Source organism: Xenopus tropicalis, chromosome 2, assembly GCF_000004195.4.
Source record: "Xenopus tropicalis strain Nigerian chromosome 2, UCB_Xtro_10.0, whole genome shotgun sequence".
NCBI lineage: Eukaryota > Metazoa > Chordata > Amphibia > Anura > Pipidae > Xenopus > Xenopus tropicalis.
Genome location: NC_030678.2, coordinates 156,344,744 through 156,370,565, shown reverse-complemented (window position 1 = coordinate 156,370,565; position 25,822 = coordinate 156,344,744). Strand labels below are relative to the sequence as shown.

The following is a 25,822-nucleotide window of genomic DNA, read 5'->3' as shown; positions in this document are numbered from 1 at the left end:
GCGACTAATCTTCCTGTGTGCCAGAGCCCTTAGCCGTAGGGAGTATGAAAAACCAAACCAGCCGGGGGACAATAGTGCCCCACAAACTGCTGACCTAAGCATGCTCTTCTCACAGTGGCACCCTAATAGGATGCATAGTACTACTTCATTCCCATAAGGACATTTGAATATTCTCAAGGCTCTCTCTGCTGTTCTCAAACCAACTCTTCTAGGAACAATAGTTCTGTTGTAAGAAACATCTCAGAACAGTAACGTTCCTATGTGACGGGCACGTGAAGTCAGCATTCATTTACATACATTTTATCTCTGGCCTGTGGGCAGCATGATTCCCTTATTTACCAACACTTTCCAAAACAACAGATCATATGGAAGATTTCTTTGTCGATTCCAAATATTTAATCCCATTTTCCTCCAATGTTATTTTCTAATTCAGGCAAACAATTTCAGAAACCTATGAACAAATGTTATGTAGAATGCTTTCCATACAGAAGCATGAACCTTACTTATCCTTCGGTGACCTGGTGGAGATTCACAATAGAGAACTGAATGTGTAACTTGTTCTAAATATAATATAATTAAGAGGAATCCACCCAAAACAGCTACAGAACAGATTATTTACTGGCATCTGGGAACGGCCTCCGAAGCGGCTCCAAAAAGGCTTTCCACTGGCAACAATAGGAGTCGCTGGTGGAAAGCCATTTGCATTGCTTCTTTTTGCGAAGTCTTTGCTCGACTTTGGATTACCAAAGCCATGCAAAGGGGTTTCCACCGCCAACAATAGGAGAAGTTAGTCGCCCACAATAGCAAAGATCTATCATGGGCGACTCAACCTCTCTGTGGGACATCAGCCTAAAGGTTCTTTTCTGAGAGATACAGTAAAAGTATAAAGAGATTCAATAGAGTATAAAGAAAGGTTAATCCTTCAGACACAATCCCAAGGTCTTTATTTAATGGATTGCTTTCATACAGTTGTATTTTTGGTGCCCCAGTGGTTAAAAGAAGCACCTAAATATCCATTGTTGAACAAAAATATTTCAAGTTGCTTTCATGACAAATGAGCAGACTGACACATGAATTCCATATATTTCTACAATTCTTCGTTAAACTGATATTCTATTAAAAAATAAACGGAACGTACCCTATATTAGATTTTGTAAACATACAAATGATGCAGTATTCTTCTGTTATTTTACAGAGGCACAAGGATTCAGTACATTTGGACCAACAACCAGTGGACTATGTATCCCAATAGTCATTATAAACACAAGCTTATTATTAGGTGTAGTTTAAAGGAGAAGGGGCAAGCTTGTATGGCTCCCCCAGTGATTCTGTCTACTAATCTCCTTCCCCTAAACTAGTGCTGTTCTCCTTAAAAATGCACAGGCCCGTTGCACCTTTGTGCACACCACACTGCAGCCATCTTGTTCCACGCTCATAAGTATCCCATGTACCCTTCTGGAGGGGCACATGCACGGTATAGATATTTTTGAGAATATTTCTGCATTCTCTGTGCATGTCCCAGGCTAAATTGGCCTGAGTTTTTGGAACAATATGGTGGTGGTACAGAATCCCCCCAGACCAGTGCACATTTGAAAGAAGCAAAGTGCTGGCCCATGGCAAGTCATTAGTGATTAGAATCATGGGGGAGCACAACAAACCAGCATCCCCCACAGTGATTTTATGTTTCCTTTAAATCAGGAGCCCGTCTGTTTGCCTTCACTGATATGGAATAATGTGTATTCTGAACACTTTCAGACACTGGGGATGAGTAGTCACACTAGGCTGCTCATGCCTTTGGCAAAACACACATAAAAACTGTGTATTATAGAGCACTGTAACAGAGGCACACACTGACACACACAGAAGCAACCCCTGCCTGTGTGCCTGCTGGCTGCAGGATAGAGCACAAACAATTTCTAATAAGACAGTAAAGGCAAGCAGAATTTAAAGCTGATGTTTTCTGCCTAATGAAAATATCTATATTTCTCACTCCATCCCAATCTCAGCCCCTGAAATCAAGGTCTTTATTTATATAGATGTAATGATCTCTGTATCAAGGAGTCCCTTTCTCTCCATAGCAGTCTCAGACTTACAGGTAAGGAGTAGTGTTTCACAGGGGGTTTAATAAGGAAGGTAATTTACTTAACTGCCGTTTTTATCTTCCTTCATAAACAAAGAGGTGGATTAGTAAACTGACCTTTTTTTTTTTATCAGCTTCACAACATATAATTTTTATTAAAATGGCAATACAATCCTTACAGATACCAATGCTCTGGGTGGGGGGTGCTTTATCTGGCCAACCTGCTCCATATGGATATATAGGCAACAGATGCATCAATAGTTTCAGGCAATATGGGTTCCTTTGGGTCCATTCTTCTCTTTTGCCTGCCACTGACGGCTCATAGAGATTTACACCCAGATTACCAGCTGCGATACGGTTCAACAGATGGTGTGATTGGCACTTCTTATCCTATTAGAAGCATTTTCTTGGGGAAGACCAGCTAAACTAATTGAAGACCTTATAAAGCAGTGGCCCTCTAGTTGTACTGTAATTTCTATCTTCCCTAAATGGTATAAGGATGCCAGGGTGCTGTGAGTTGTATCTTTGAAAATGCTAAAGGGGTGAAAAAAAAAAAAGGGGGGGGGGGGTTTCATGCAGTAAACTCAGACAATTCTTGAAATAATGAGAATTTTGCTACTGGTTTGGCCTATTTCTCTTAGACCTTGCCAAATGATAGCAGCATCTTTGTGTATCTAATATACATTCCCTTACTGGTCCTAAATAGAAAAGACCATCACTGTCTGCCAGCTGTGCTCAAGTATATCCTGGGGATTTCAAGTAGTGCAAAAAATTCCCTTTGCAAGCCAACAATCATGGTGGTATCAGCGTGGACAGACCCACGATTGATTAGTACAACTGAATTGACGAGTATGCCCTCGTGCTACTCTATATTAGCCTTTGTAGCTTAGTGCAAACAGGTTAGTTATACCTGGTTTATACATATAAGATTAGTACATTGGAAATGAATCCCAGACACATTTACAATACACTATGAATAGTAATATATGCAAAGAGGTACAGGACTGGACTGAGTTCAACCCTTGGGAGGCCTATGAGGCAGGTACATACCTGTATCATGGAAGGGTCAGCATACGGAATTAGCAAGGTGACTGTGAGTTTAGTACAAGTCTGGATTGATGTGTAAGTTCTTATCCATACAATGTCCAGGCCCATAGAAAGAGAAGCAGGCCCTCACCAAGCAATGCAGGAATGCTGGGGGCCCCCTCCTTAAAAGGGCAGGTTACAGTGGTTGGCTGTCAAAGGGATGCTGGGAGCTGCAAGATGCACATTTCTAACGTATATAATTAACTTATCTAATAATTGTTATACAACACAATATGACTTTTGCTTTTTTATGTAAAATGTTACGCCAAAGGGCTCCTCTGATCCTGACAGCCCCTGGGTAAATTCCCTTCTGCCTTGTGAAAAATGATTATTTGTATGTAATGAATACCAGGTCATGGACCTTTATCTCAGAGTCTATTTGCTGCTTAATAGTGACTCCTAGCAACCTCTGCAGCCCAAGTTTTCCAACCATTTTTCTAAGCCTGGAGGGTTCCCAATACACGTGATTATTTCAAACCCCAAGGTTTCAGTGTAGCTGGCGAAACAATCCTGGCCAGCTCAACATGGCTAATCTATGCTTGATCCCAAAACCTGTAATGAAGTGTCCCATTATCCGTTCATTGTTTTGTGAGCTACAGACCAGGGCCCTCTGAAAGCTGATAATCACACAGCAGATTGTCCAGGAAATCCAGATTACTAACTGAAAGTCATTTTGGCAACACCAAACTCCAGGCTGACAACAGAGGGCTCAGCCTTTGCCAGTTCCTCTGTGTACTCGCTGTAGCGGTTGTCTGCTGTGTTGCTGCCCTCTGCTGTACGAATGGCATCACTGACAGGGGGCATTTCCAGCTCCTTCTCAAAGCACGGTGACTGCTTCCGCTCAGGAGAGGCTGGTGGAGTGGAGCGGAGGGAATCTGTGCTTCCAGAACCCTCTCCCTTCGTCAAGTTTCGGATTTTCTGCAAGGGAGATAAAATTGCCATAACATTAGACTGTTGTTGTGAATCCTCATGTCTTTCCACAGGTTCTCTATCTGTTGTGTAACTAAAACTTCCAACGAACCGCTGTTGAAGTAGTTAAACAAGAGCTGCCCATTTAATATAATATAATAAAATTAAAAATTTTAAAAATAAAATATTTATTTAGCGGTACATTCACTCCAATTGCTATCACTGTCCAGGGCCACCATCAGAAACTTTGGGTACCTGCACAAGTTATTTATATGGGGGCCCCCATGAACACAAGTGTGGCATACCAAAATTCTGGCCATGCCCCTTGTGTGTGCAATATAAAAAGCTGATGTTACACTATAATAAGCAGTTTATATAAAGAATTCCATTGAGTAATGTGTTAATATATGGTCAGTTCCTGCCCCTGCTCTGCGCTGCGCTGTCATTGCTTGATATGGAACTTACATACGTTTTTGCATACATACATACATTGCGTGAGTTTAGGGCCCAATGAGCTGTGGGGCCCAATAACTAGACAGTAGTAGTTCACAAAAATAGTAAAAATAATGAAATAAGTCAGTCAGTCTTTGAAAGGAGAAGGAAAGTCATTTTGTCATTTTAGGGCTCTGGCACACGGGGAGATTAGTCGCCCGCGGCAAAACTCCCTGTTCGCGGGCGACTAATCTCCCCGAGTTGCCTTCCCCTGCCATCCCACCGGCGAACATGAAAGTCGCCGGCGGGATGGCAGACGTGGCGGCGCGATTTCGCACAAATCGCCCCGCCGTGTCTGCCATCCCACCGGCGACTTACATTGTCGACGATGGGATGGCAGGGGAAGGCAACTCGGGGAGATTAGTCGCCCGCGAACAGGGAGTTTTGCCACGGGCGACTAATCTCCCTGTGTCCGAGGGCCCTTACTGCCAATAGATTTGCCACAATAGTGCCACCTAGAAAAATATATTCTGCATAAATATACATGAGTAAACAGCTTTAGAAACTTTCTCTGCTTGCTTAAGATAGCAGCTGCCATTTTAAGTTGCTTCCTTCCTGCAGTCTCTAGCCATTATAGCTGAGATCACACATTCCTAAGGGAGGGGGGAGGGAGTTCTTAGCGTTCTGGTGGGAGGGGGGAGCAGGAGAGAGGAGAGAACTGCGCAGACTCTGGCCCTGGGATTTAAGGCTGTTTCTGAGAGAGGAAGTCAGACACTGGAACATGTTTACAAAAAAAGAGACAAGAAATCCTGTGTTTCTTTTGATAGAGGACTCAGTGCAGCATTACTGTGAGTGTTTATAGCTGTATTTACATAGACCTTTCTGATAAAGCTTATTTAGTTGTTACCTTCCCTTCTCCATTAATGGCAGTCAGTGGAGTTTACTTGTAAGTTTCTAAATCCTTTGAAAGTAACATACGTTTTTGCATAAGTTATGCAACTTGCATACGCGTAGGGGCCCAATGATGTTGCTGTGGGGCCCAATAACCAGTCATTTCACTGCTGGAATGTAGAAGATACTCACACAATTCAGTAAACAGATCCCAATATAAACACAGCTGCTATTACTCTATAATAAGCAGTTCATATAAATTGTTAAAATAAATGATCTGCCAATAAGTCAGTCAGTTTATTGGGGTGGAATTTACCTTAAGTCAGGGAAAAACATGTTTTGTTTTGTTTTTTTCAAAACCCATCAGTTAATAGAGCTTCTCCAGCAGAATCCTGCATTGTAATCCATTTTTCAAAAACAGATTTTTTTATAATACATTTTTAAATTTCACATGGGGCTAGCCATATTCTTCATTTCCCAGGATGCCACAGCCATGTGACCTGTGTTCTGATAAACGTCAGTCACAAGTTGGGGTGATATCCCCCCTACACCTGAATAGTACTAAAAAAAAAAAAAATAATACATTTATTGGTTCAAGAATAACATTTTAAATGGTAGAGTGAATTGTTTGCTATGTAAACCATGTAATTTAGAAAGAAAAAGTACGCCATAATCCAACATAATCCCTTTAATTTACGCAATTAGCATAACGTTCGCACCACAGGTGGGCCCCCTTACAGATATGGATTTCACCGGGCCCAGCACAACTGCACCCGCTCTCCCCCCCAATGGTGGCCTGTCACTGTCTATATAACTGATGACATCACTATGCTTTGTTTAAATCTATCGTATAATTTACATCATTAAACTCTTCCACAGTTCCAGGAATAATAACTACAGCAAAACAATCACATTTAAATTCCACCCTAATTTCCCATTTAGGGCTGTGGCAGACAGGGAGACTAGTCGTCCACAACAAATCTCCCTTGTCCTGACAAATCTCCCCTAATTCCATCCCACCGGCGCGTATGTAAATCACCGGTGGGATGGCATACGCGGTGCCGCAATTTCCCCGAAATCGCAGAAGTTTCCTCTCAAGGCAACTTCCGCGATTTTGGGGAAATCGCGGCGCCGCCTATGCCATCCCACCGCCGATTTACATTTTCCACAGTGGGATGGCATTTCGGGGAGATTAGTCGCCCGCAACAAGGGAGTTTTTTCGCGAGCGACTAATCTCCCTGTGTGCCTCAGCCCCTAGTGGTCAGCCCCATTGTTTGGGAACTGCTGTCTTAGGGCTGGGGCACACAGGGAGATTAGTTGCTGTGCTCCCTTGTCACGGGTGATTTATCTCCCCGAAATGCCATCCCACCGGCGACTAATCTCCCCAAAATGGCATCCCACCGTTGAGAATGTAAAGGAGAGGAAACTTTTGCGATTTCAGGAAATCGCGGTGCCGCGTATGCCATCCCATTGGCTTCTCTTTGCCTTGCCTGATATAAACTCTCAGCCTTTCAGTAAAAGTGTCACCGATCCTCATTTGGAAGTGAAGAGTTGATGATAGAAGGTCTGATCATTTAGGCAAAACAAGTACGTGTGTATGGTCCCTTGTATCAGCCCATTTAGCCTAGAGAGCACAGAACAGTACAGATCTCTGGTAAACATTTTGGCTAACACTAGAATCCCTGCCGTAAAGAAAGACACAACTGCAAATGTCTCCCAGAAAGAAAACAGAAATAGTACCAGGACATGTATTATTCCATACAAACATGAGTAAAACTATACTTGCTTTCCAGTGTTTTTCATTTTGATACATTTACTTACTATTTTTAACTGTTTTAGCTCCTCTTCCAAACATTTAGACTCATCAATGGTTTTTAATAGCAGGCTTGGCACTGACTGTCTGGGGTGCATGTTAAGGTCAAACTGGTGATACATATTCCTCCAAAACCTGCTCAGAAAAGAAAAGTAGTGAAGGTTTTGTCACATTATTTCCCCAGTGTCACAATATAATTCCTGTATGAAACAGCTGGACACTAGGTTTCTACAGATCATTCAAGACAAAGATACTTCATGGCGCTTTGCCCCTTCATGTTTTATTAGTCAGAAGGTAGGCTCAAAAAACAAACTCAAACCCATTGCCCTTCACATTAATCACCTGAAAGAGTTTGTCTGGTTACTGTTGCCTGAAAACTTGCCAGTTTGTAATAAGGCAAGAATTCAGATGATTTGAAACTGTACGTTTGGGCAAAATACCTATGAGTCCAATATTTAGTGGGCTTGGGGGGGGGGCTGTTTGGGCCTCTGTGTACTTGAAACCCCAGGGTCTTTTTTGAATCCCTGTCCAGACTTGGCCACAGACCTAATCAGAGAGTAGTATGCGAGTAGTATTAGCCCAAGCAAAACAGCAATATCATGCAATACCCTGTGGCAATATTACTCCCTGGAATGGCCAAGGCCCTCAGTAATGTTCCATTCCTCTCCAGGGAAAAAGTAAAGCCTATAGACATGGTTGAAGAATAATTTTATTGATGATAGTTCTGGGTCAATGCGTAGTGTATATGTAAGCAGTGCATCTGGGGCCATGCTTATCGTTTACTTTTTGAAAAGTGACTGGTGTCCTTGGCTGATAGTGTTGCTCACAGCAATAACTATGGCTACTAATGTGTATCATGCCTGGAGACAGGCATAGAAAATATAAAATTATAAGTTTACATACTCTTTGTACAGGTATAGGACCCATTATCCAGAATGCTCGGGACCAAGGGTTTGCCAGATAAGGGGTCTTTCTGTAATATGTATTTTTCATACCTTAAATCTATTAAAAATCATTAAAACATAAATTAAACCCAATAGGATTGTTTTGCATCCAATAAGGATTAATTAATATCTTAGTTGGGATCAAGCACAAGGTACTGTTTAATTATTACAGAGAAAAGGGAAATCAGTTTAACAAATCTGAATTATTTGATTAAAATGGAGTCTATGGGAGACAGGCTTTCCGTAATTCGGAGCTTTCTGGATAACAGGTTTCCGGATAACAGATCCCATACCTGTACTAATGCAATAAAGGAAGTGCATCAAGACTGTACTCACTTGAAGCTGAAATGTATGGTATTTGGTTCAAGGAATGGCAGAGTCCTCAGTGAGTTCTTATCAAAGACAGGATTGCGATATTTGCTTTTCTCCCCCAGAAGATGAGCCCACAGTGAATGTGTCTTCTCTTTTAACCTAGAGACATGGAAGGCAGTAGAAAGATGATTCAGAGCTTCTCGAATTTATTTCAAGTCTTCCGTTACAAGACCTAGGGGTCAATAATACCAGGCAATGCAGTGGCCAAAACATGTTTCCATCCTTAGGCACACCTTCCAGAGTAATACCAACAGTCACATGGAAGAAAAGCAGTTCAGCTAATGGAAAGTGGATTTTATATGGATATATTAATAAAGCAAGCAACTTTTAGTATGCTGGACTTCCCTATAAGGCAAATCTTAGTACAGTCCAGAGCTCCATGCTGGAATAAGAGAAAACTACCATGCTACTCTGATGTGTAGATGATGTACTACTAGCAGTGCTACACATTTCTCCACTGGGATGTAGACTGGAGCCATCATAAGCAGACATTACATCATTTTACATCTTTAGCTCCCCACCTGAGCTCTTCTCTCTCTTTTTGGCAATTTCCCAAGAAGTTTCCAAATTGGCACGAGTAGACATGTTCATGGATCTGAAGAAGGAAATCCTCGTTGAATTCAAAGGCCCGAGGGAACTGTTCCATAAGCTGCCACACACATTCCAGGAACTGGGTAAAAACTGGAGCGATCTCCTTAGAGTCACTGTCTAGCTGCCCACACCTGCCATCAGAATGCACAAGTCATTGGGTGGGACCAAAAGGCCATGTTTACAGCAATTTCCCATGGTGAGAAGTGAATGGGAATTGAAATACAAGGACAGGTAGTAATTTCCCATATGATCACAGATAAAAATAGGGAAAACGCCCATTAAGATTAGCTGTCAATCATCAGGTTCTACAGGAGGATTTGGTTAGGGGGTGGGCAGCAGTCACTGATGTTAAGGTGGGTTGCCAACACAACTGAAGAAACAAAGTCATAACAAGCTGGCATTGTGGGTGGCATGAGTTAGAGGGGGAAAAGAGCATGGTTACTGGGATTGGCTTTACTGTTATCGAGCTACTACACCATGGGGGTTGTAAAGCAGCTCCGAGATAGAGGCATACTACCTTAAGGATCAATATAGTTGAAAATAAAGATGAATATCTGTATTATGCAGGCCTGGCCTACAATAAAATTACAAGGAACAAATGCACAATAAACTGAAACAGAGCACAAGACCTGCAAACAGCCAAGGACCATCACCCTCAGGTTACTGCGGCTATGAAATGGTCTGTAGGTCAGTAAAATGGCTGGTTGCAGATTTATGTGCACCTATAGCACTGGGACTGCAGTCTATTCTGTTCTATTTCATTCTTTCATCCTCTTACAGTAACCCTTACTGCTAATACTAAATGCAAAAGCATTATATAATATCATTAACTTTATATTCTGCCCCAGAGGAGCAAAAATCCCAGACAATAAAGATAATGAACTTTTTGTAAAGGTTTTACCTGTCTGAAAATTTGTGACCAAAAGCTATCCACTCCTTCTCAATCAGAACCTGCAAAATAATGAGCATGACAAGATATATATTGGTCTGTTTACAGTAAAGTTGTATCGGAACAAAATGAAACACATAAATATATCCAGAAAATACCATGATATAAAATATGCTGGTTGGAACAAAGTTCCCCTTATTAAGAGAAGTGTAACAAATTCCCTCTATCCAATACTGACACCAGTACCCCACTGGGACAACTAGTCTCACTTTATAGGAGGCCACGCTAAGATCCGCTAACTTGGCGACCTTCTCCCGATATTACCACCTACAGGTGGCCGATATCGGGCTAATTCAGGCTAATTCAGTCTTTGGCCCTGGGGCCAAACAATCCAAATTAAAACGACGGTTTAGGCACAGTCAGTTCAGGGACCACATCAACGAGCCAATGCAGTCCCCGATCCAACTAAATTTTTAAACTTGCCTGATCAATATCTGGCTGATTTCTGAGAGGCCCGTTGTTAATGCCCATACACGGGCCGATAAGCTGCCAAGTTGGTCTAAGGGACCGATACCGGCAGCTATAATTGGCCCGTGTACGGCCACCTTTATTCTCTATTCCAGTAAAATTTATTCTTAAAATAATGAGGGATGCACCGAATCCATTATTTTAGGATTTGTCCGAATTTTTACCCTCAGGTGGCACTTTCCATGAGTAGCATAAAGACAACCCTTTATGACAAAACTTTAATAACCATTTTTTTAAACCAAAAGTTTAGCTCTTAAAGGGTATAAAGGGATAACTTACTCTCAGAATTCTTGCTCTAGTCAGAGTGCTGGCATTGGGTCCAAAAATCCCCCTTCCAAGGATGATGGACTAAACTAGGACAGTTCCCCCTCCCCAACACAATTAGAACCCAAAAACATATTTTAACTTTACTGGCCTGCCTCACTAAAACAGTGATCGACACCTTCCAATTTAGATGAGACAGTACCAGGCCCGGACTGGCAATCTGTGGGTTCTGGCAAATGCCAGAAGGGCTGCTGTAAGATGCTATAGACAGTCACTATTTATTGGGCTGGTGGGGGCTGTTTGGGCCTCTGTGTACTTGCAAAGTATTTGTACTTGAATCCCAGTCTGAACTTGTACAGTATTGAATCAAAGGGGTGATAAAGTGGGTATATTTAAGGATTGATCAGGGGCAGGGACAACATAATTGGGAGTGTTAGAGAAAAAAGAAACCATCTTGTTTCTTTTCTCCATCTTGTTCATATCATTTAATATTAGAGGGGTTGTGAAATACATTGTATAAGAATGTTTCTTTTTGCTGTTGTAAAAACATTTTGATGAGTCCGCAATCTTGTGAAAAGAGGCATATTGGGTGTGTTGGGTGTTAGTCAACTGGGCCTCTTTGCCTGTTCTGTTCTTAGAGATAACAAAGCTAACTACTGATAAGACTGTTTCAGGACTATAAGACAAACATGCTTTGGGTCATTCAAGGTAGTATCAGCTCATAGACAATTCTCATTTAAGAATGTCTGGATACTGCCTTCGTACGTACGAATAAAATGTAGATACAATCAAACTGGCCTATCCAACAGTTTTTCCTTGACAGGAGTTAATGGGTAGAGAGAGAGGTGTGGCCTAAATTGTCCTAATTTTTCTAGAATGCTAAAAGGTATTTAGTCCATGTGTGTACTCTTTCAAAAAGAGTAATGTGTTCATCTAGTGCCTCATCCACCCAGGGTATTACGGGTATCAGTCACCTGCCCTGTGTTTTCTGATAATTGTTGATGTTCATGCATTAGGGCTGGGGGGGTGGGTACTTTCTTTCTTTGGCCAGAACTGACCTCTCCTTTTCAATACTGGTTGTGTATAGTGCCTTTTTTTTTGAGTAATTATGCCACACTGGACCAACCTGCTCTAGTTATCCAATTGCTCAGCCTGTCGCCATATAAGACGATATCAGCACAGTTTCTTATGATCTACACTCTATCAAACATTATTAGAATTAGTATTAAGGGTGCATGAGAAGTGTGCATCCATTGGTAGCTATCCTGTGCTCTCTAACTCTTTTAAGATAAATGCCTATAATAAACTTACCATAAACCCCTTTATAGTCCTATAGAATGAGTCCAACAATAAGGAGCCTAGCGAACACACTTGTGATGTGCGGTCCCAGCCATCAGAACAGTGGACTAACACACTGGCATTTTCATCATTTATGGCCTGCAAGGGGGAAGCAAATAGAAATGTGAGACAAGACACATAAGTAAATGCCTTAAGGGGTGTATTTGGGATAGTTTCTTAAACAGATACTGCAAAAAGCCATTATTAGCTGCTAGAAAGGCTGCAATATCACATATGATACAAGAAGTGACACAAATAGGTGCTTTGCAAGAAATCTGTATATAAGAATAGGCTGTACAATATTTATTATAAATATATATATAATATAAAATATAAATATATTTAAATAAAGCTTAGAGCTAATCACTGCCACGAATATCCCCTAGCTTTTACACATACTGACATTGTATCATCATAGAGCGACAATAATCATGATTAAGACATACCTTGGCTAAACAAACAGAGGCATCCAACACGGCTTTAATGTGGCGAAGCCATCCAGAATTCTCTAGGCCATTATAAAAATCATTTGCAGTTAATGCTTTTGTCCCGCAGACTAAAACAAAGTTATTGATGGAGGCAGTTAGTTATACAGAAACTCATGCATTGCAATACATTGTCATGTACGTAGCACTGAGTGATCTAGGACCAATTTACAGTCTTTTAAACCACTGAATGCTGAAATCAAATGAGACATTTAAAAGAGTTAATATTACTAGCATGGCCCCTAAGGTTGATGCAAGAGAAGCAAGTGTCTGAACTTACTATGGAACTCTGTAGGTAGCATTCCCAAGGGAACACTCACTAGCTCCTAAGGGAATGCCTAGGTACCAATCACTGGCAAATTTTGACAAAGGCCTAAGCCTTTGGTTTAGGCTAAGCCTTCCCCTAACCAACACTTATGACATTTCTACAACAAACTACAGACTAAGGAATTATACATAAAGTTGCCACTGAGTTTATCCTGCCATGTGTGCTGGGTTATTACATATAAAACTACACCAGTTTTTATACTTCCATATATTTTGGGAGCATTATATATGGAATGGGGACTTTATTTATCCTTCCATGTATTTAGTGATGATACTGGTCTGGTAAAAATAATGCTTCATATAATCATACCCTTTATGTGTTGCAGAATATATGAAACTGCCAATGTATTTATACTGTCACATGATCTGGGTATTATTTTATATAGCACATTTATTCTGCAAGGTGTTCTGGGAGGTATTTTGCATGAAATTGCCACTGCATTTATCCTACCACTGGTCCAGGTCCATGGTGGTACTACAGTAAACCTTTCAGCTAACTAGCTTCTCATCAGACAGGAACGTGCTAGTTGATTATTCTAAAGCTATAGATCTGCTTTCTATTAATAAAATGTCCGTTTGGGAAGAGTGAAGATTGCCTTGTTTTATATAATGACATGTATTTTAATAGATTGCTAAGGGCTGAAACACTGACAGGACATCTGAAGGAACTAAAGAGAATGGCAAAGGCATAATGCACACATAAATCTTAAAGGTATGCAAAAAAGAAGGGAACATATTGGAATTCCCTTTGTTGCACAACATAAACCACAGAAAGACTCACCTTCAAGGAGCTTCTGCAGGCTAGACCTCATAACATGGATATTCTCAATGCCAACAAACTGGAATTTAATGTTGGAGTAGTTGTCAGCGTTCTCATAACCTTTCCCTGCTGCCCTGTTAGCCATGGCATTCAGCTAAAACCAATCAAGAACAGGAATTAGAACTCTCTTACTCAAGCTGCATCTTTGAGTACATCTAGTATAAATAAATCTAAAGCAACTGGACTTGTTAAGAAATCATTGAAGACGTTTCACTACTCATCCGAGCAGCTTCTTCAGTTCAACTGACTGGTATGGGAAGTCCTCAGCATATATATTTATGCTGGTTTGAAAGAGGTGTAAAAGAGGCCATTCATGTCAAAGTGGAGAAACCATCCCTTAACAGAGACGGGGGACTTCGACACCATCTGTCTGCTACATACAATGCTGTTCTAACATCTGTACCCCGGCAGTTTCAGAACTCTTCACACATCCATTCATGCAACTCTAACAAGTAACAACTGTTTGAAGAGTTGCATGATACTTTGGTAATCCTTTCAAAGTAACTCCACAGCATTCACACCTCTGTGAGTTTCGGATGTCACCTTTCTGAAGAGTTACAAAGTGCCATTGTGATTGGATTAGTGGAAGAGTATATATGCTGAGGACTTCCCATACCAGTCAGTTGAACTGAAGAAGCTGCTCGGATGAGTAGTGAAACGTCTTCAATGATTTCTTAACAAGTCCAGTTGCTTTAGATTTATTTATACTAGATTTACCATGACCTGGATGAATGAAAATCTTTATAGACATCTTTGAGTACATCTAATCTGCCTTGCTTAGCAGGTGTTAGGGCAGAGTAAAGAGGGTATTTGTCCTGGGCCAGCAGCCTCAAAATATGGCCACTGGTTATAAATTTCCCTGGTAAAATAAAAAATGATTTACTATAATTTATATATTACATTATAAATTGTTTGGGTGTTGGAATAAGATAGGAGAGGTAGTTCAAGTACAAGTGGGGATCTAGAGGCTGGACCACTGATGTCTCTTTTCTAGCTCTGGCCAAACCAGATGTCATTGAATCTTATCATCATCTTCCAGCAGGTGGACCTTCCTAGCACACTACCTGCTAATAGATCATGGGAACTACTTTAGATGCATGGAACCAACCACTGTACCCCTAGAGCACACATCTAAATTACTTGTCAATTATCAAGATATAATGTTTTTTTACAGAGGTACCTGGCAACAGTAACAAAATTTGGCATTAACCCTCTAAGGTTAAACTTGTCCAGCAAGTCTTGATTAGGTTAAAACAACTATGTCCTACTCAGAAGTCTATGGAGCCCCTGAGCAAACCGGGGCTGAAAAGCTCCCTTGTAGGGCCTCATGGGCCAACAGTCTGTGCATGGAAAAGAAAAGCAAGTACCTTTGGTCTTGTGTCCATAACATACATCAACCGACACACCGGATTGGCTTTGCTAATAGACTGCAGCATGTGTTCATCCTCCAAGCATCTTGCACTGAAGCCTGACAAAGGCTGACTACACCTGCAGATGGCGGCCTAGGAAATATAAGTAGAAGTAGCTACAGCTATTGCTATGCAAATATCCAACAAATGATTGATGTATTTAATGTATGGTTATTCAGATTTCACACCTCTGAATTATATAAAAGCATGTGTGGGAAATATAAGGCACAAAAAGGTTTATTTTATGCTTACTCCAACCTTTTGTTGTAGATGCAGGAAAAGGTGATGTACCGTGTTAGCCAGTCAAAAAATGTTTACAGGGTAACCCTTTTGAAACCCTTTTTGAAAAAGGAACTAAAATGTTCTGAAAGCTTGCTATGGTTATCTTAGTTAGCCAATAAAGGTATCACCTTTATACCACTTTTGTTATTTTTTATTTCAAAAGGGTTACCCTGTAAACATTTTCCAACCTTTTGGAGACCCCTGGGGTTAATCAGGATCTGAGCCAAGCAGCATAACAACTTTTTAGGAAGTTTATTAGGCCTGAGGCACATAAGCCAATTAAAATTCAAAATCCTTAAATCACATTGCCGAAATGCCTGAACTCTACTGCTGCTGCCTCTCATTGTATTTAATGTGAATTTGAGTAGCATTATAACCTGGTTAAGATGTCTTCCTGAAATTTGGATTTCCATAGCTTAAAGGGATTCTGTCATGATTTTTATGATGTACTTTTTATTTCTAAGTTACACTGTTTACATAACAAATAAGTTAAAATTTTTTGTTGTAATATTGGTGTGTAGGTGCCAGTGCATTGTGCCTGAGTCTGAGCTTTCAGAAGGAGCCAGCGCTACACATTAGAACTGCTTTATGGTAACATATTTTTTCTCCTACTCCCATGTAATTGGAGGAGTCCCAAGCCGGACTTGGATTTCTTACTATGTGCTATTCTGATATCCACATCTATACAGGTGTTAGGGAGCTGCTATCTTGCTACCTTCCTATTGTTCTGCTGATTGGCTGCAGGGGGGGTGGTGATATCACTCCGATTTGCACTGCAGCAGTAAAGTATGGATTATTTATATCTTAGTTGGGATCAAGTACAAGCTACTGTTTTATTATTATAGAAAAAAACTAAATTATTTAAAAAAATGTAAATTATTTGATTAAATGTAGTCTGTTTTTTTTTTATAATTCGGAGCTTTCTGGATGATGGTTTTCTGGATAACATATCCCATACCTTATATATATATCAGGTAGCATTATAATACTAATAAAACTAAAAGAAATTAATCAAACGGGTCACCTGAATCTATGTAGGCCACACAATTTGTTCTAGAAATTCTCTGACACTTATATAAGAAATACCTTCTTGGCCTGGTGATAATAGGAGAGCACAGGAAACCTTCCTTTGCTTCTGAACTTCGAGCTTCCAACAATGATGGGTTTGCTTGCTGTTATTGGGACGTACAGCTCTCGGGGGTAAGTGTCACACACCTACAAACATAATGAGAGAAGCAGAGTATTAAAGTACCTGTCTCTATATTCCCCCTAGCACAACCTGGAAAAGCCCACAATTCCATACCTTCAGAATTAAAGAGGATATAAACCCTAAAATTGAATTTTGCATCATGAAAAAAACTGTCACTCACCAACTTCCCAATACACATTTTTACTGATTTCAATGATTTTAAAGTTATTATTTGTTATTCAAAGCAGTATTTTTTTCTGTCCATTTCTATTCTTTATTCATTCAACATTTTACACCCACACAACTTTCAGGTGGGGATCTGCTTGAAAAGCTATAGTAAATTAAAAGGAAACAGCGCGGTCAGTCTGGTATTGTATAGTTGCAGACAGGATGTGGTAAATTGGCCAGAAAGCAATGTATGGTTGCTAATGTACTCCAGGAGGTGGCGCTATAACAGAGCAAGTAGAAAGAAGTTGGGAAACCACCAAGCCTTGCGCTTTAGGGCTGAATCAAGCTCCATTACCAGAACAGATTATATTATAATCAATAATATCCAGTAAATTGCAGAAATCTTTTTCCAGCAGCTGCCTCGTGTTTTACTGTCAAGCAGCGAAGCCCAGGCAGGCAGCACAGCCGAAGAGAAACTGAGAAGCCATAGCCTACAGCTTTTGTGATTGTGACATCCCTCCTGTACAGTGTCATGAAACAGCATAATACACAGGATAATGCCTTTACTGCTTGCTACTCTGTGAGCTTTAATATATAAGCAAGCCTGACAGTCTGCTAAACTATACAGCAAATATATGCAGTTTTCCAATCGGGCTGGCAGTTAATAGGCTGCTGACGTAGCATCAAAAGCTCATATACCCAAACTAAACAAATGAAGGAAGTCTGAAAGCAGAACTTAGCTGCAATTAACTTTTCTGAGTTGTGCTACATGTTTCAGGCCTACAGGCCTTTCTCAAGTTAACACAATGAATACACAATCAGATACAAATAGGTCAAGCATATAGAAGCCCCTCCCGCACACAAAGTCCATTAGTGCATTCCAGTCCATAGGCGTGCTTACAGATTAACTGTCCATTGTCCAATAAGGGTCACTATATCAAATCGAAAACCATAAGGCCCCAGAATTTCCCAACCGGCTCTTCCAAAGGTTGTAGTCCTACCACGAAGCATGCACCTACATAAAACATATAAACTGCCATATATACTACCAGCGATGCCAGGCAGGTGGCACAGCCCTTGAGAAACTGAGAAGCCATAGCCTGCAGCTACTGTGATTGAGACACAATCACAATCAATGTGGTGCTCTTTTGATAGGCTGCATATCGGAGAAAGATATGCTTGTTTGGCAATCTGGCTAAACAAGCGGATCTTGCCTTTCGAATCCGTGCCATAGGATTGACCTAAGCGATTGGCTCACCTTGTAGTCGCGGTTAACATCAGACAACTGCCAGTAAGAGTTGGGCACTCCCATGCGCTGATACTCCTCCTTCAAGTCAATATGCTGCCAGCCAAGGACGCCTTCTGACTCCTTCTGTTTTGGGTTGTAGGAAAATGCGTACAGATCCCCATACCGTACTAAGCGAAGGGACAGAAAAAGAGATGATAAAAACTAGATCTGGAAACTGGAAACAAGGTTTTTACCTTCCTCCCTATAGTACAACAAAAATCTCTTCCCAAGAATTGCACAATTCTAATCATTCGGGCATTATCTTAGAATCAATGGAACTGTATAAAAGTGACCAGTCTGCTCCTCACAGGAAACAAATTAATTACTAGACTAAATAAAAAAGGCCACAGTGATACTGTACTGTAAGATATCTTACGATACAATACAGATCTTACAATAGCATAGTAGCACAAATTAAAGGAGAAGTCCGGCTTCCAAACCAAAATTTGTTAAAGAGCCCCACACAACAAACCCCCCCCCCTAATATACGGGTATGGGATCTCTTATCCGGAAACCCGTTATCCAGAAATCTCAGAATTATGGAAAGCCGTCTCGCATAGACTCCATTTTAATATAATAATTCAGAATATTAAAACTGATTTCCTTTTTCTCTGTGGTAATAAAACAGTACCTTGTACTTGATCCCAACTATGATATAATTTATCCTTAGTGGAGGCAAAACAATCTTATTGGGTTTAATTAATGTTTTATTGTTTTTTTGTAGACTTGGTAGGTATTACAGAAAGCCCCTTATCCGGAATACTCTTGGTCCCGAGCATTCTGGATAACGGGTCCTATACCTATCAATGTAATCTTTTCCTTCAAAAGTATGAATAAATACTGTAGTATCTTCCTGGTGGGGGAGGAAGGACTAAAACATTGATGTAACATTGTAACAACTTCTCCACAGCTTTCCGACAGCATGCAGAAACTACATAACCCACAATGCATTGCACTGTGATGTTCCTTTTCTTATTGGCATCACATGTACAGAGAATTATGGGATTTGGAGGATGTAGGATGAAGGCAAGCTGAGGACAAGTGACTACTGTTACAAATTTTTTTGAGTCTCAAAGTAGTCAGCCAGATCAGCAGGGGAACAGGGGGCCAGGGAACTGTTCCAAACCTTATTATTACATTGAAATAATGAAAAGGATGCATATTTTTAATTGGTATATATTGCAAAGTTGCTTGAAATCTTAACTTTTCAAAAAGCTTAAGTTGTGTTTGGGTGGAGTTCCCTTTTGAAACAGTAAATGGTTACAAGATACGCTACAGAGAATGAGGTGTGTAATAAGCTGACTTACCCGGCTTTGAAAGTTGCAAAAGTGAGTTGTAAACGTCATGGCAGTCACGCTCCTTAGGAACGATAAAGTGAACCAGTCGGAAGTTCTTGCACTGTATTACCAGGGGGCAGCCGGTTGTGGTCAGTGGCAGTTTCTCCACAGTGGCAATGTGATGGTGTAATATCTAATGCAAAGAAAGCACAAGGGAGGAAATTTACCGCGGCTGACTATTCTCCTTGTGTGCCATCTAAACAAGAAGCACCTCTCCAAGGTATCAGTCCCAACCTCACTGTGACCCGGCACTACCATCAGGGGCCCAACAAGCAAGACTTACCCAAATCTCTCTCTGCTGTGAGTCAATGAAGAGTAAATGTGTAGCAGTGAGATACAGCGTCCCAAAGGCTGACTTGTTGCTAGGGCTGAAGCGATCCAATAATTTCACCTGCTCCACCTAATAAAGAACCAGAACATGTGATTATCCATAAAGCATGGATAATAATAGTCCAATAAATAATGACTGTCTATGGCATCTTACAGCAGCCCCTCTGGCATTTGCCAGAAGCCAAAATGGCCAGTCCTGCCAGCAAGTATCACCGCTGGCTTACTTGCTGTGACCCAATACAAACAGCACTACACATGGAATCTGAGACACAAAACCTGCTTACAATTCCTGCTGCTGGATATTTATTTCAGACACAGCTGCCATGCAGAAATGTGTTCTTAACCTATGCCACTGTAAAATGAACAAATTACAGCTATGGTAGCAGTGGTCTGGTCAAGGGAAAGTTTCAATTATTAAAGGAGAAGGAAAGGCAATGTCACTTGGGGATGCCAAAATGTTAGGCACCCCCAAGTGACTTTAATTGCTTACCTTGTACCCCGGGCTGGTGCCCCTGTGAGGGGAAAACAGCACCAGCCCGGGGTACCTGTAGCGCTTCCTCCTTCCTTTTCCTAAAATGCCATCAGTCGGCGCATGCGCATTAGAGTGAAAAGCCGACTTTTCTGTTAAAGTACCACTATTCACTCTACTGCGCATGCGCGCGCAGGGAACCAGGAAGAAGGAAGCCCTGCAGGTACCCTGGGCTGGTGCTGTTCTCTCCGAACAGGGGCACCAGTCCGGGGTAAAAGGTAGGCGATTTTAGTCACTTGGGAGTGCCTAACATTTTGGCACCCCCAAGTGACTTTGCCTTTCTTTCTCCTTTAAAGTATAAGCTAAATGCTGATTTTGAGTATAAGGAGATGCATCTGTATTTTGATTGGTGTAGGGATTTTGGTGGGTATGTGCTTAGGGTTATAGTTGAGTGCGTTTGTGTGTGTGTAGAAACATCTACCTTTACTGTATTAAGTTGGCCATAGATGGGCAGATTTCAGCTGCCTATTCAGCCCCTTCAGACCGATTTGGCCATATCAGACCATATCTGACCCTGTATGGATCCTTCCAGCGGCCTACCCGACCAATATATGGGCGAACATTGGGCAAGTGTTGATCAGGCAGGTTTGATTTTCTCGACTGAGGACTGCACCTGCACATTGATGTGGTCCTTGATCCGACTGTCTGCATAGCGGCAATCATGATACGATCATTGGCCAAACGATTGGCCAACTCCACATATCGGTGAAAGATGTGATCATTTGCAACCTTGCAAAATGAGCAAATCTTTAAGTGTATGGGCAGCTTAAGGGCTCTGGCACACAGGGGGATTAGTCACCCGCGACAAATCACCCTGTTCACGGGCGACTAATCTCCCAGAAATGCCATCCCACTGGCAAAAATGTAAATCGCCGGTGGGATGGCATACGTGGTGGCGCAATTTCAGTGAAATTGTGGAAGTTTCCTCTCAAGGCAACTTCCGCGATTTCACTGAAATCGCGCCGCCGTGTATGCCATCCCACTGGCGATTTACATTTTCGCAGGTGGGATGGCATTTCGGGGAGATTAGTCACCCAAGAACAGGGAGATTTGTCGCGGGCGACTAATCTTCCCGTGTGCCAGAGCCCTAAAGCACCAGCCTGGGGTATCAATTAAGTGAATACAATTACTGGGGGAGGCAGTGATTTCAATGTTCTTTTTTTCTTTAAGCATCAGGATTAAAACTTGCACCCTGTAGCAATCAGTCGGCATTTATTGGCCATTGCCCAGAAAACTCTGGGTGATATTCACGTGCTGTAAGGAAAGCAGCAGCAATGGATACACAAGCTGATCTGACCCTAGGAATAAACAGTTTACTTTTTGATTTAGATCATAAGATTATGGCACAATAGGGAACATGATCGGTATCCCTTTGCTGGCAGCTTATAGATATAATTTAAAGGAATACAGTCATCTGAGTAAGGTTTCTGTCTGTGACAAGATCCAGAGTTAAGCAAGCCATACATAGGCCAATTAAAATGCCAATGTTGCCCTCCTAGGTGGCCACTTTTGGCTAGTATGTAGGGCCTGTCAGCTGGCCTCACTGACCAATAACTGGACGAAGAATATAGGGCCCACTGTATGATCCGATTGTTGCAAACAGAAAATTCTAGACAACTGCAAAAGTGCTTATGAGAGCACAATGATCAGATTTACCTCAATTTACTTTTTGAATTCAGATTCCCTGCATAGCAAGACTTTAGGGCTCATTTATGTCTACAAGACCAGACAGTAGCTGCAGGTTTTCCTTAAAACCTGGGTCAATAGGCACAGCCCACTTGCGGCAAAAGTGCGCAACTCACACACCAAACACCAAAAATGATGCCAGGCAGCAACGGCACCAGATTTGCGACAAAGCACATCTATTTTGGGGAACAGCACAAAACTGCTGTAGGCACAGCGCAACTGCATCAAGAGAATCAGCTGTCTGCGTCCACCATAATGCTAGAATTGTGGGGAAAAATCGGTGCTTTGCTGGAAAAAAAAACCCAGGGTGATTGTGTTTGAATTTGAACTTTGCGCACTGCGTCTAGGTAAATAAATGCGCCCTTTTGTACTGAACCTAAAATCTGGGCACATGGAGTCCATTTATTTGGTCCAAGGTACAAATACAATATTGTGGGTCTTCAAAAGACTTTGCTTTACATCCGTGTTTTAATATAAGTTTCCAGGGGGAATAAATGTTGCACTTGGGGGCTAATCCTGTGTGAGTTGTACCCAGGGTTGTGTGGCTATTTAGAGTGGTTGGCATAGCTCAGTTGATGGTGACTGTGCAGTGTGTCTCCAGTTTGGTTGCACTGTGCAGTGTGTCTCCAGTTTGGTTGCACTGTGCAGTGTGTCTCCAGTTTGGTGACTGTGCAGTGTGTCTCCAGTTTGGTGACTGTGCAGTGTGTCTCCAGTTTGGTTGCACTGTGCATGGGTGCAGAGAGTGAGAATAATTTGCTTTTTGCATGCGAGATTAGTGCGTGTGTTGGTTACACCAGGGAAACAGTCCTAACCACACTTCTATAAAAAGAGGGTGCGGCCTTTTAAAGTGTCACCCTCTGCCCTAAGCTACTTCCTGACTGGCCCTAGAGCACTTTCCAATATACATTCATTACACACATTCAGTAGCATGGTTTGGAACAGTTACCTAAGCCCCGCCCCCTGTTCCCCTGCTGATCTGGCTGACTACTTTGATACCCAGATAAAATGTAACAGTTGTCGACTGCCCTCAACCTGCCTTCAGCCTGCATCCTCCCAATCCCACAATTCCCTGCACACGTGATGTTAAGAGGAAAGGAACATCACAGTGCAATGCATTGTGGGTTATGTAGTTCCTGTATGCTGTCTGTAAGCTGTTGCAATTTGTAACACCAGTGTTTTATTCCCTCCTCCCCTGCCAGGATTTGAAATGATGCAGAAAGAGAAGAACTGTTTTGCAGCTGGATCTCAGCATATAAAATGGTATTTATTCCTACTTTTTGAAGGAACAGATTACAGGGATAGGTATATTAGGGGTTTCTGTGTTGTGTGGGGCTCTTTAACAAATTCTGGTTCCCCTTTAAATAAAAGACCTGGGAGAGAACTAACTTGTGCTACATTGTTCCAGGAATCAGAACCAGAGAGTAGAAAGGGATGGACATCACAATTACATTTAAAAAGGTTGAAATGAAGGTGAATTGGAAATGAGATTCCCTGTAACTGCAGAGACCGGAGCAGCATGGGGTTGTTCCCTGCCCAACCTGGGCCTGTGTAATCAGACTGCTGATAGGCCAAACCCTCACACCCTGCCCCTTATTCTTCCCATAGGTCCCTGGGGTGCCCTTATATATTCTGGGTGACCCTAATGAAGTACTATTAGTTAAAGATTCAGCCAGTGTGTGCCACTGTATTATAACTGGAGTCTCTCCAGCTGTTATTGGCCAGTTCGGCAGTAACCAGGGTACCACTAGTTTAGCAACACCCCTGCCGCACATGAAGGGTTAATGAGGCACATGACATGATGGGTGCAGCTGCACTGCCCAGCTCACATACAAGCTGCCCCGGCAGATCATACCATGATTGAGAGAGGGGCCAGCATAGCTCCCCCTATATCCCCCGGTGCTCTGGCCCTACTGCCCCCCAGTATTGGGCTCTGCTGCAGCTCTATACATGGAAGGGGCCGGGCTCAGGGCAGTACCTTGGTGGTCCTGATATGTTCCATCACGGCGTTCGTGTTTCTGGCACAGCATGGATTACGGTAATCGCCCGGCTCAGTGTCTCTCTGCTTCCTGCCGCAGCGCTTGTTACCGGGAGAGACTTCCTGGTGCGGGCAGAGCCCAGGGAATGACACAATACGCTTCTGCTTCTTACTGGAAACATAAGCCGGCGGCGTGCAGCGACACCTGCTGTCTGCACTCGGCATTGCGCTTCCTATACTATATACTGTAGTTGGAGATATCATGTAGGCGATATTCGTAGCTTCATTTTTCGTCAATTTACAGTTTTTTTTTTTTAATACGTCTAGACTAATTTCCATAAATGTCAGTCATATAGCAATAGATCCGATTTGAAAAATAACAAATTAAAAAACTTGTACTTGCATCTGTACTTAAACTATGCAATGTCTATTAGTTGTATACAGTATGTATACATATATATTCCTATTGTAGGTTGATCCACAGGGCACAATTTGTTAAAGAATAGGACAAGCTGGGGGATAGCACAGCATGTATAGTAAAGCAAGATGCGACAGTAACACCTTGCTTTAATAAGTATTTTGTATTGTAGCCCTTTAGTACTAGAATTTTTTAAGTGAAGGGCAATAGGTCAGGCAGTGTTGTTTATATAAATGCTATATACAAGCAGGTGGGTACAAAAAGTATTGGATTGGCCTACTAGAGTACCAAAGGATCTCATAGTGGGCTCCAGCCTAAAAATTCCCATTACCCCATCCTTATTTTTTATTATTAACCTATATGAAAATGTATGAGTTCTTGAACAAGCATAGTATCCAAGGCTATTGTACTAATATCTACAGTTAGTATTAGTAGTTGTATATATAGTTTATGTATGTGAGTGTATAGATTGGTAGGTGTGGGTTGTGTGTGCTGGGTTTACTTGGAAGGGTTGAACTTGATGGACTCTGGTCTTTTTTCAGCCCTATGTAACTATATGTATATCTTTTGGTTTTATATCTAATTGGTGTGAGATTGGGCCTAGGGTGTCAGGTTCTCTGGTGGAAAGTGGAGACCCATCCTGGCATTGGATACTAATAATGGGGTTACAATTAAAGATGGCACAGAGGCTGTTCTGCTTACCAGAGTTACACGCTTGATACTGGGGCCTTGCATTCCTTGTTTCCAGTACACCTACCCTTGGTACTAGGTGGAGAACAAGAAGAAACCCCCATATGTCCATCCCAGTATATAACCATTGTTCAGCAGTGAAATTCAGGAGTTACAGTTTTTTTCTGATTGCTTAAACCCTAACTGTGATTCTTATAGCACAATTTCTAAAACTATTAATACTTATAGCAAAACCACTCACTGAGTTTGCAAAACTAAAAGCACAAACACTGCTTTGCACTCAGTTTGCAATTTTGTAACACACACTTTGCAAAACTGTAGGCACAATTCACTGCACAACACTCTTTTTTGCAGAACTTTAAACACAACTCACTGCTTACACTCAATTACCAAATTTCCAACACACTCCTAGCAAAATTATACACATGTATGGCTATCATTAACACTATTTTGCCAACTGTCTGGCACACTTTCACATGTGAAAACTGTTTTAGATAATTAGTTCACTTTGCAATCAGCCTAAGCACTGTAAATAAGCCACAAGTAAGCTGTCTATGTGGAGTACAATGGAAGGAGCAGTAAGAGTGAGAAGAGTGAGAATCAGAGGAGGCCGAGGGAGAGGACGTGAAGGTGAAGAAGTGAGAGGGTTAGAGGAAGTTAGAGGAAGAGGACAAGGAGGAGCAAGAAGAGGTCGAGGAAGGGTAAGAAGAGTAAGAAATAGAATAACTGAAGACATCAGAGTTACACTAGTG

The 25,822-nt window shown here is 41.6% G+C and overlaps 2 protein-coding genes across 4 annotated transcripts in view; one reads left to right on the top strand and one right to left on the bottom strand.

Moving 5' to 3' along the window:
• Positions 1-910: 910 nt before the first annotated feature.
• Positions 911-24,153, bottom strand: mtmr6 (myotubularin related protein 6). Its single transcript, XM_002940555.5, has 14 exons — positions 23,963-24,153; positions 19,726-19,842; positions 19,413-19,575; positions 18,076-18,233; positions 16,547-16,675; positions 15,137-15,271; positions 13,731-13,863; positions 12,584-12,693; positions 12,111-12,236; positions 10,020-10,069; positions 9,049-9,249; positions 8,492-8,626; positions 7,220-7,346; positions 911-4,084 (listed from the first exon to the last, which is right to left on the bottom strand). The coding sequence occupies exons 1-14, from the start codon at positions 23,984-23,986 to the stop codon at positions 3,824-3,826; spliced, it is 1,869 nt and encodes a 622-aa protein (XP_002940601.3). The 5' UTR covers positions 23,987-24,153; the 3' UTR covers positions 911-3,823.
• nup58 (nucleoporin 58kDa) overlaps positions 23,826-25,822 on the top strand; it is a 38,574-nt gene continuing 36,577 nt past the window's right edge. For all 3 annotated transcript variants that reach the window (XM_031896026.1, XM_031896024.1, XM_031896022.1), the window contains exon 1: positions 23,826-24,022. In XM_031896026.1, coding sequence (XP_031751886.1) covers positions 23,841-24,022 — 182 coding nt within the window. In that variant the 5' untranslated portion in view covers positions 23,826-23,840. The remainder of the gene's footprint in view (positions 24,023-25,822) is intronic.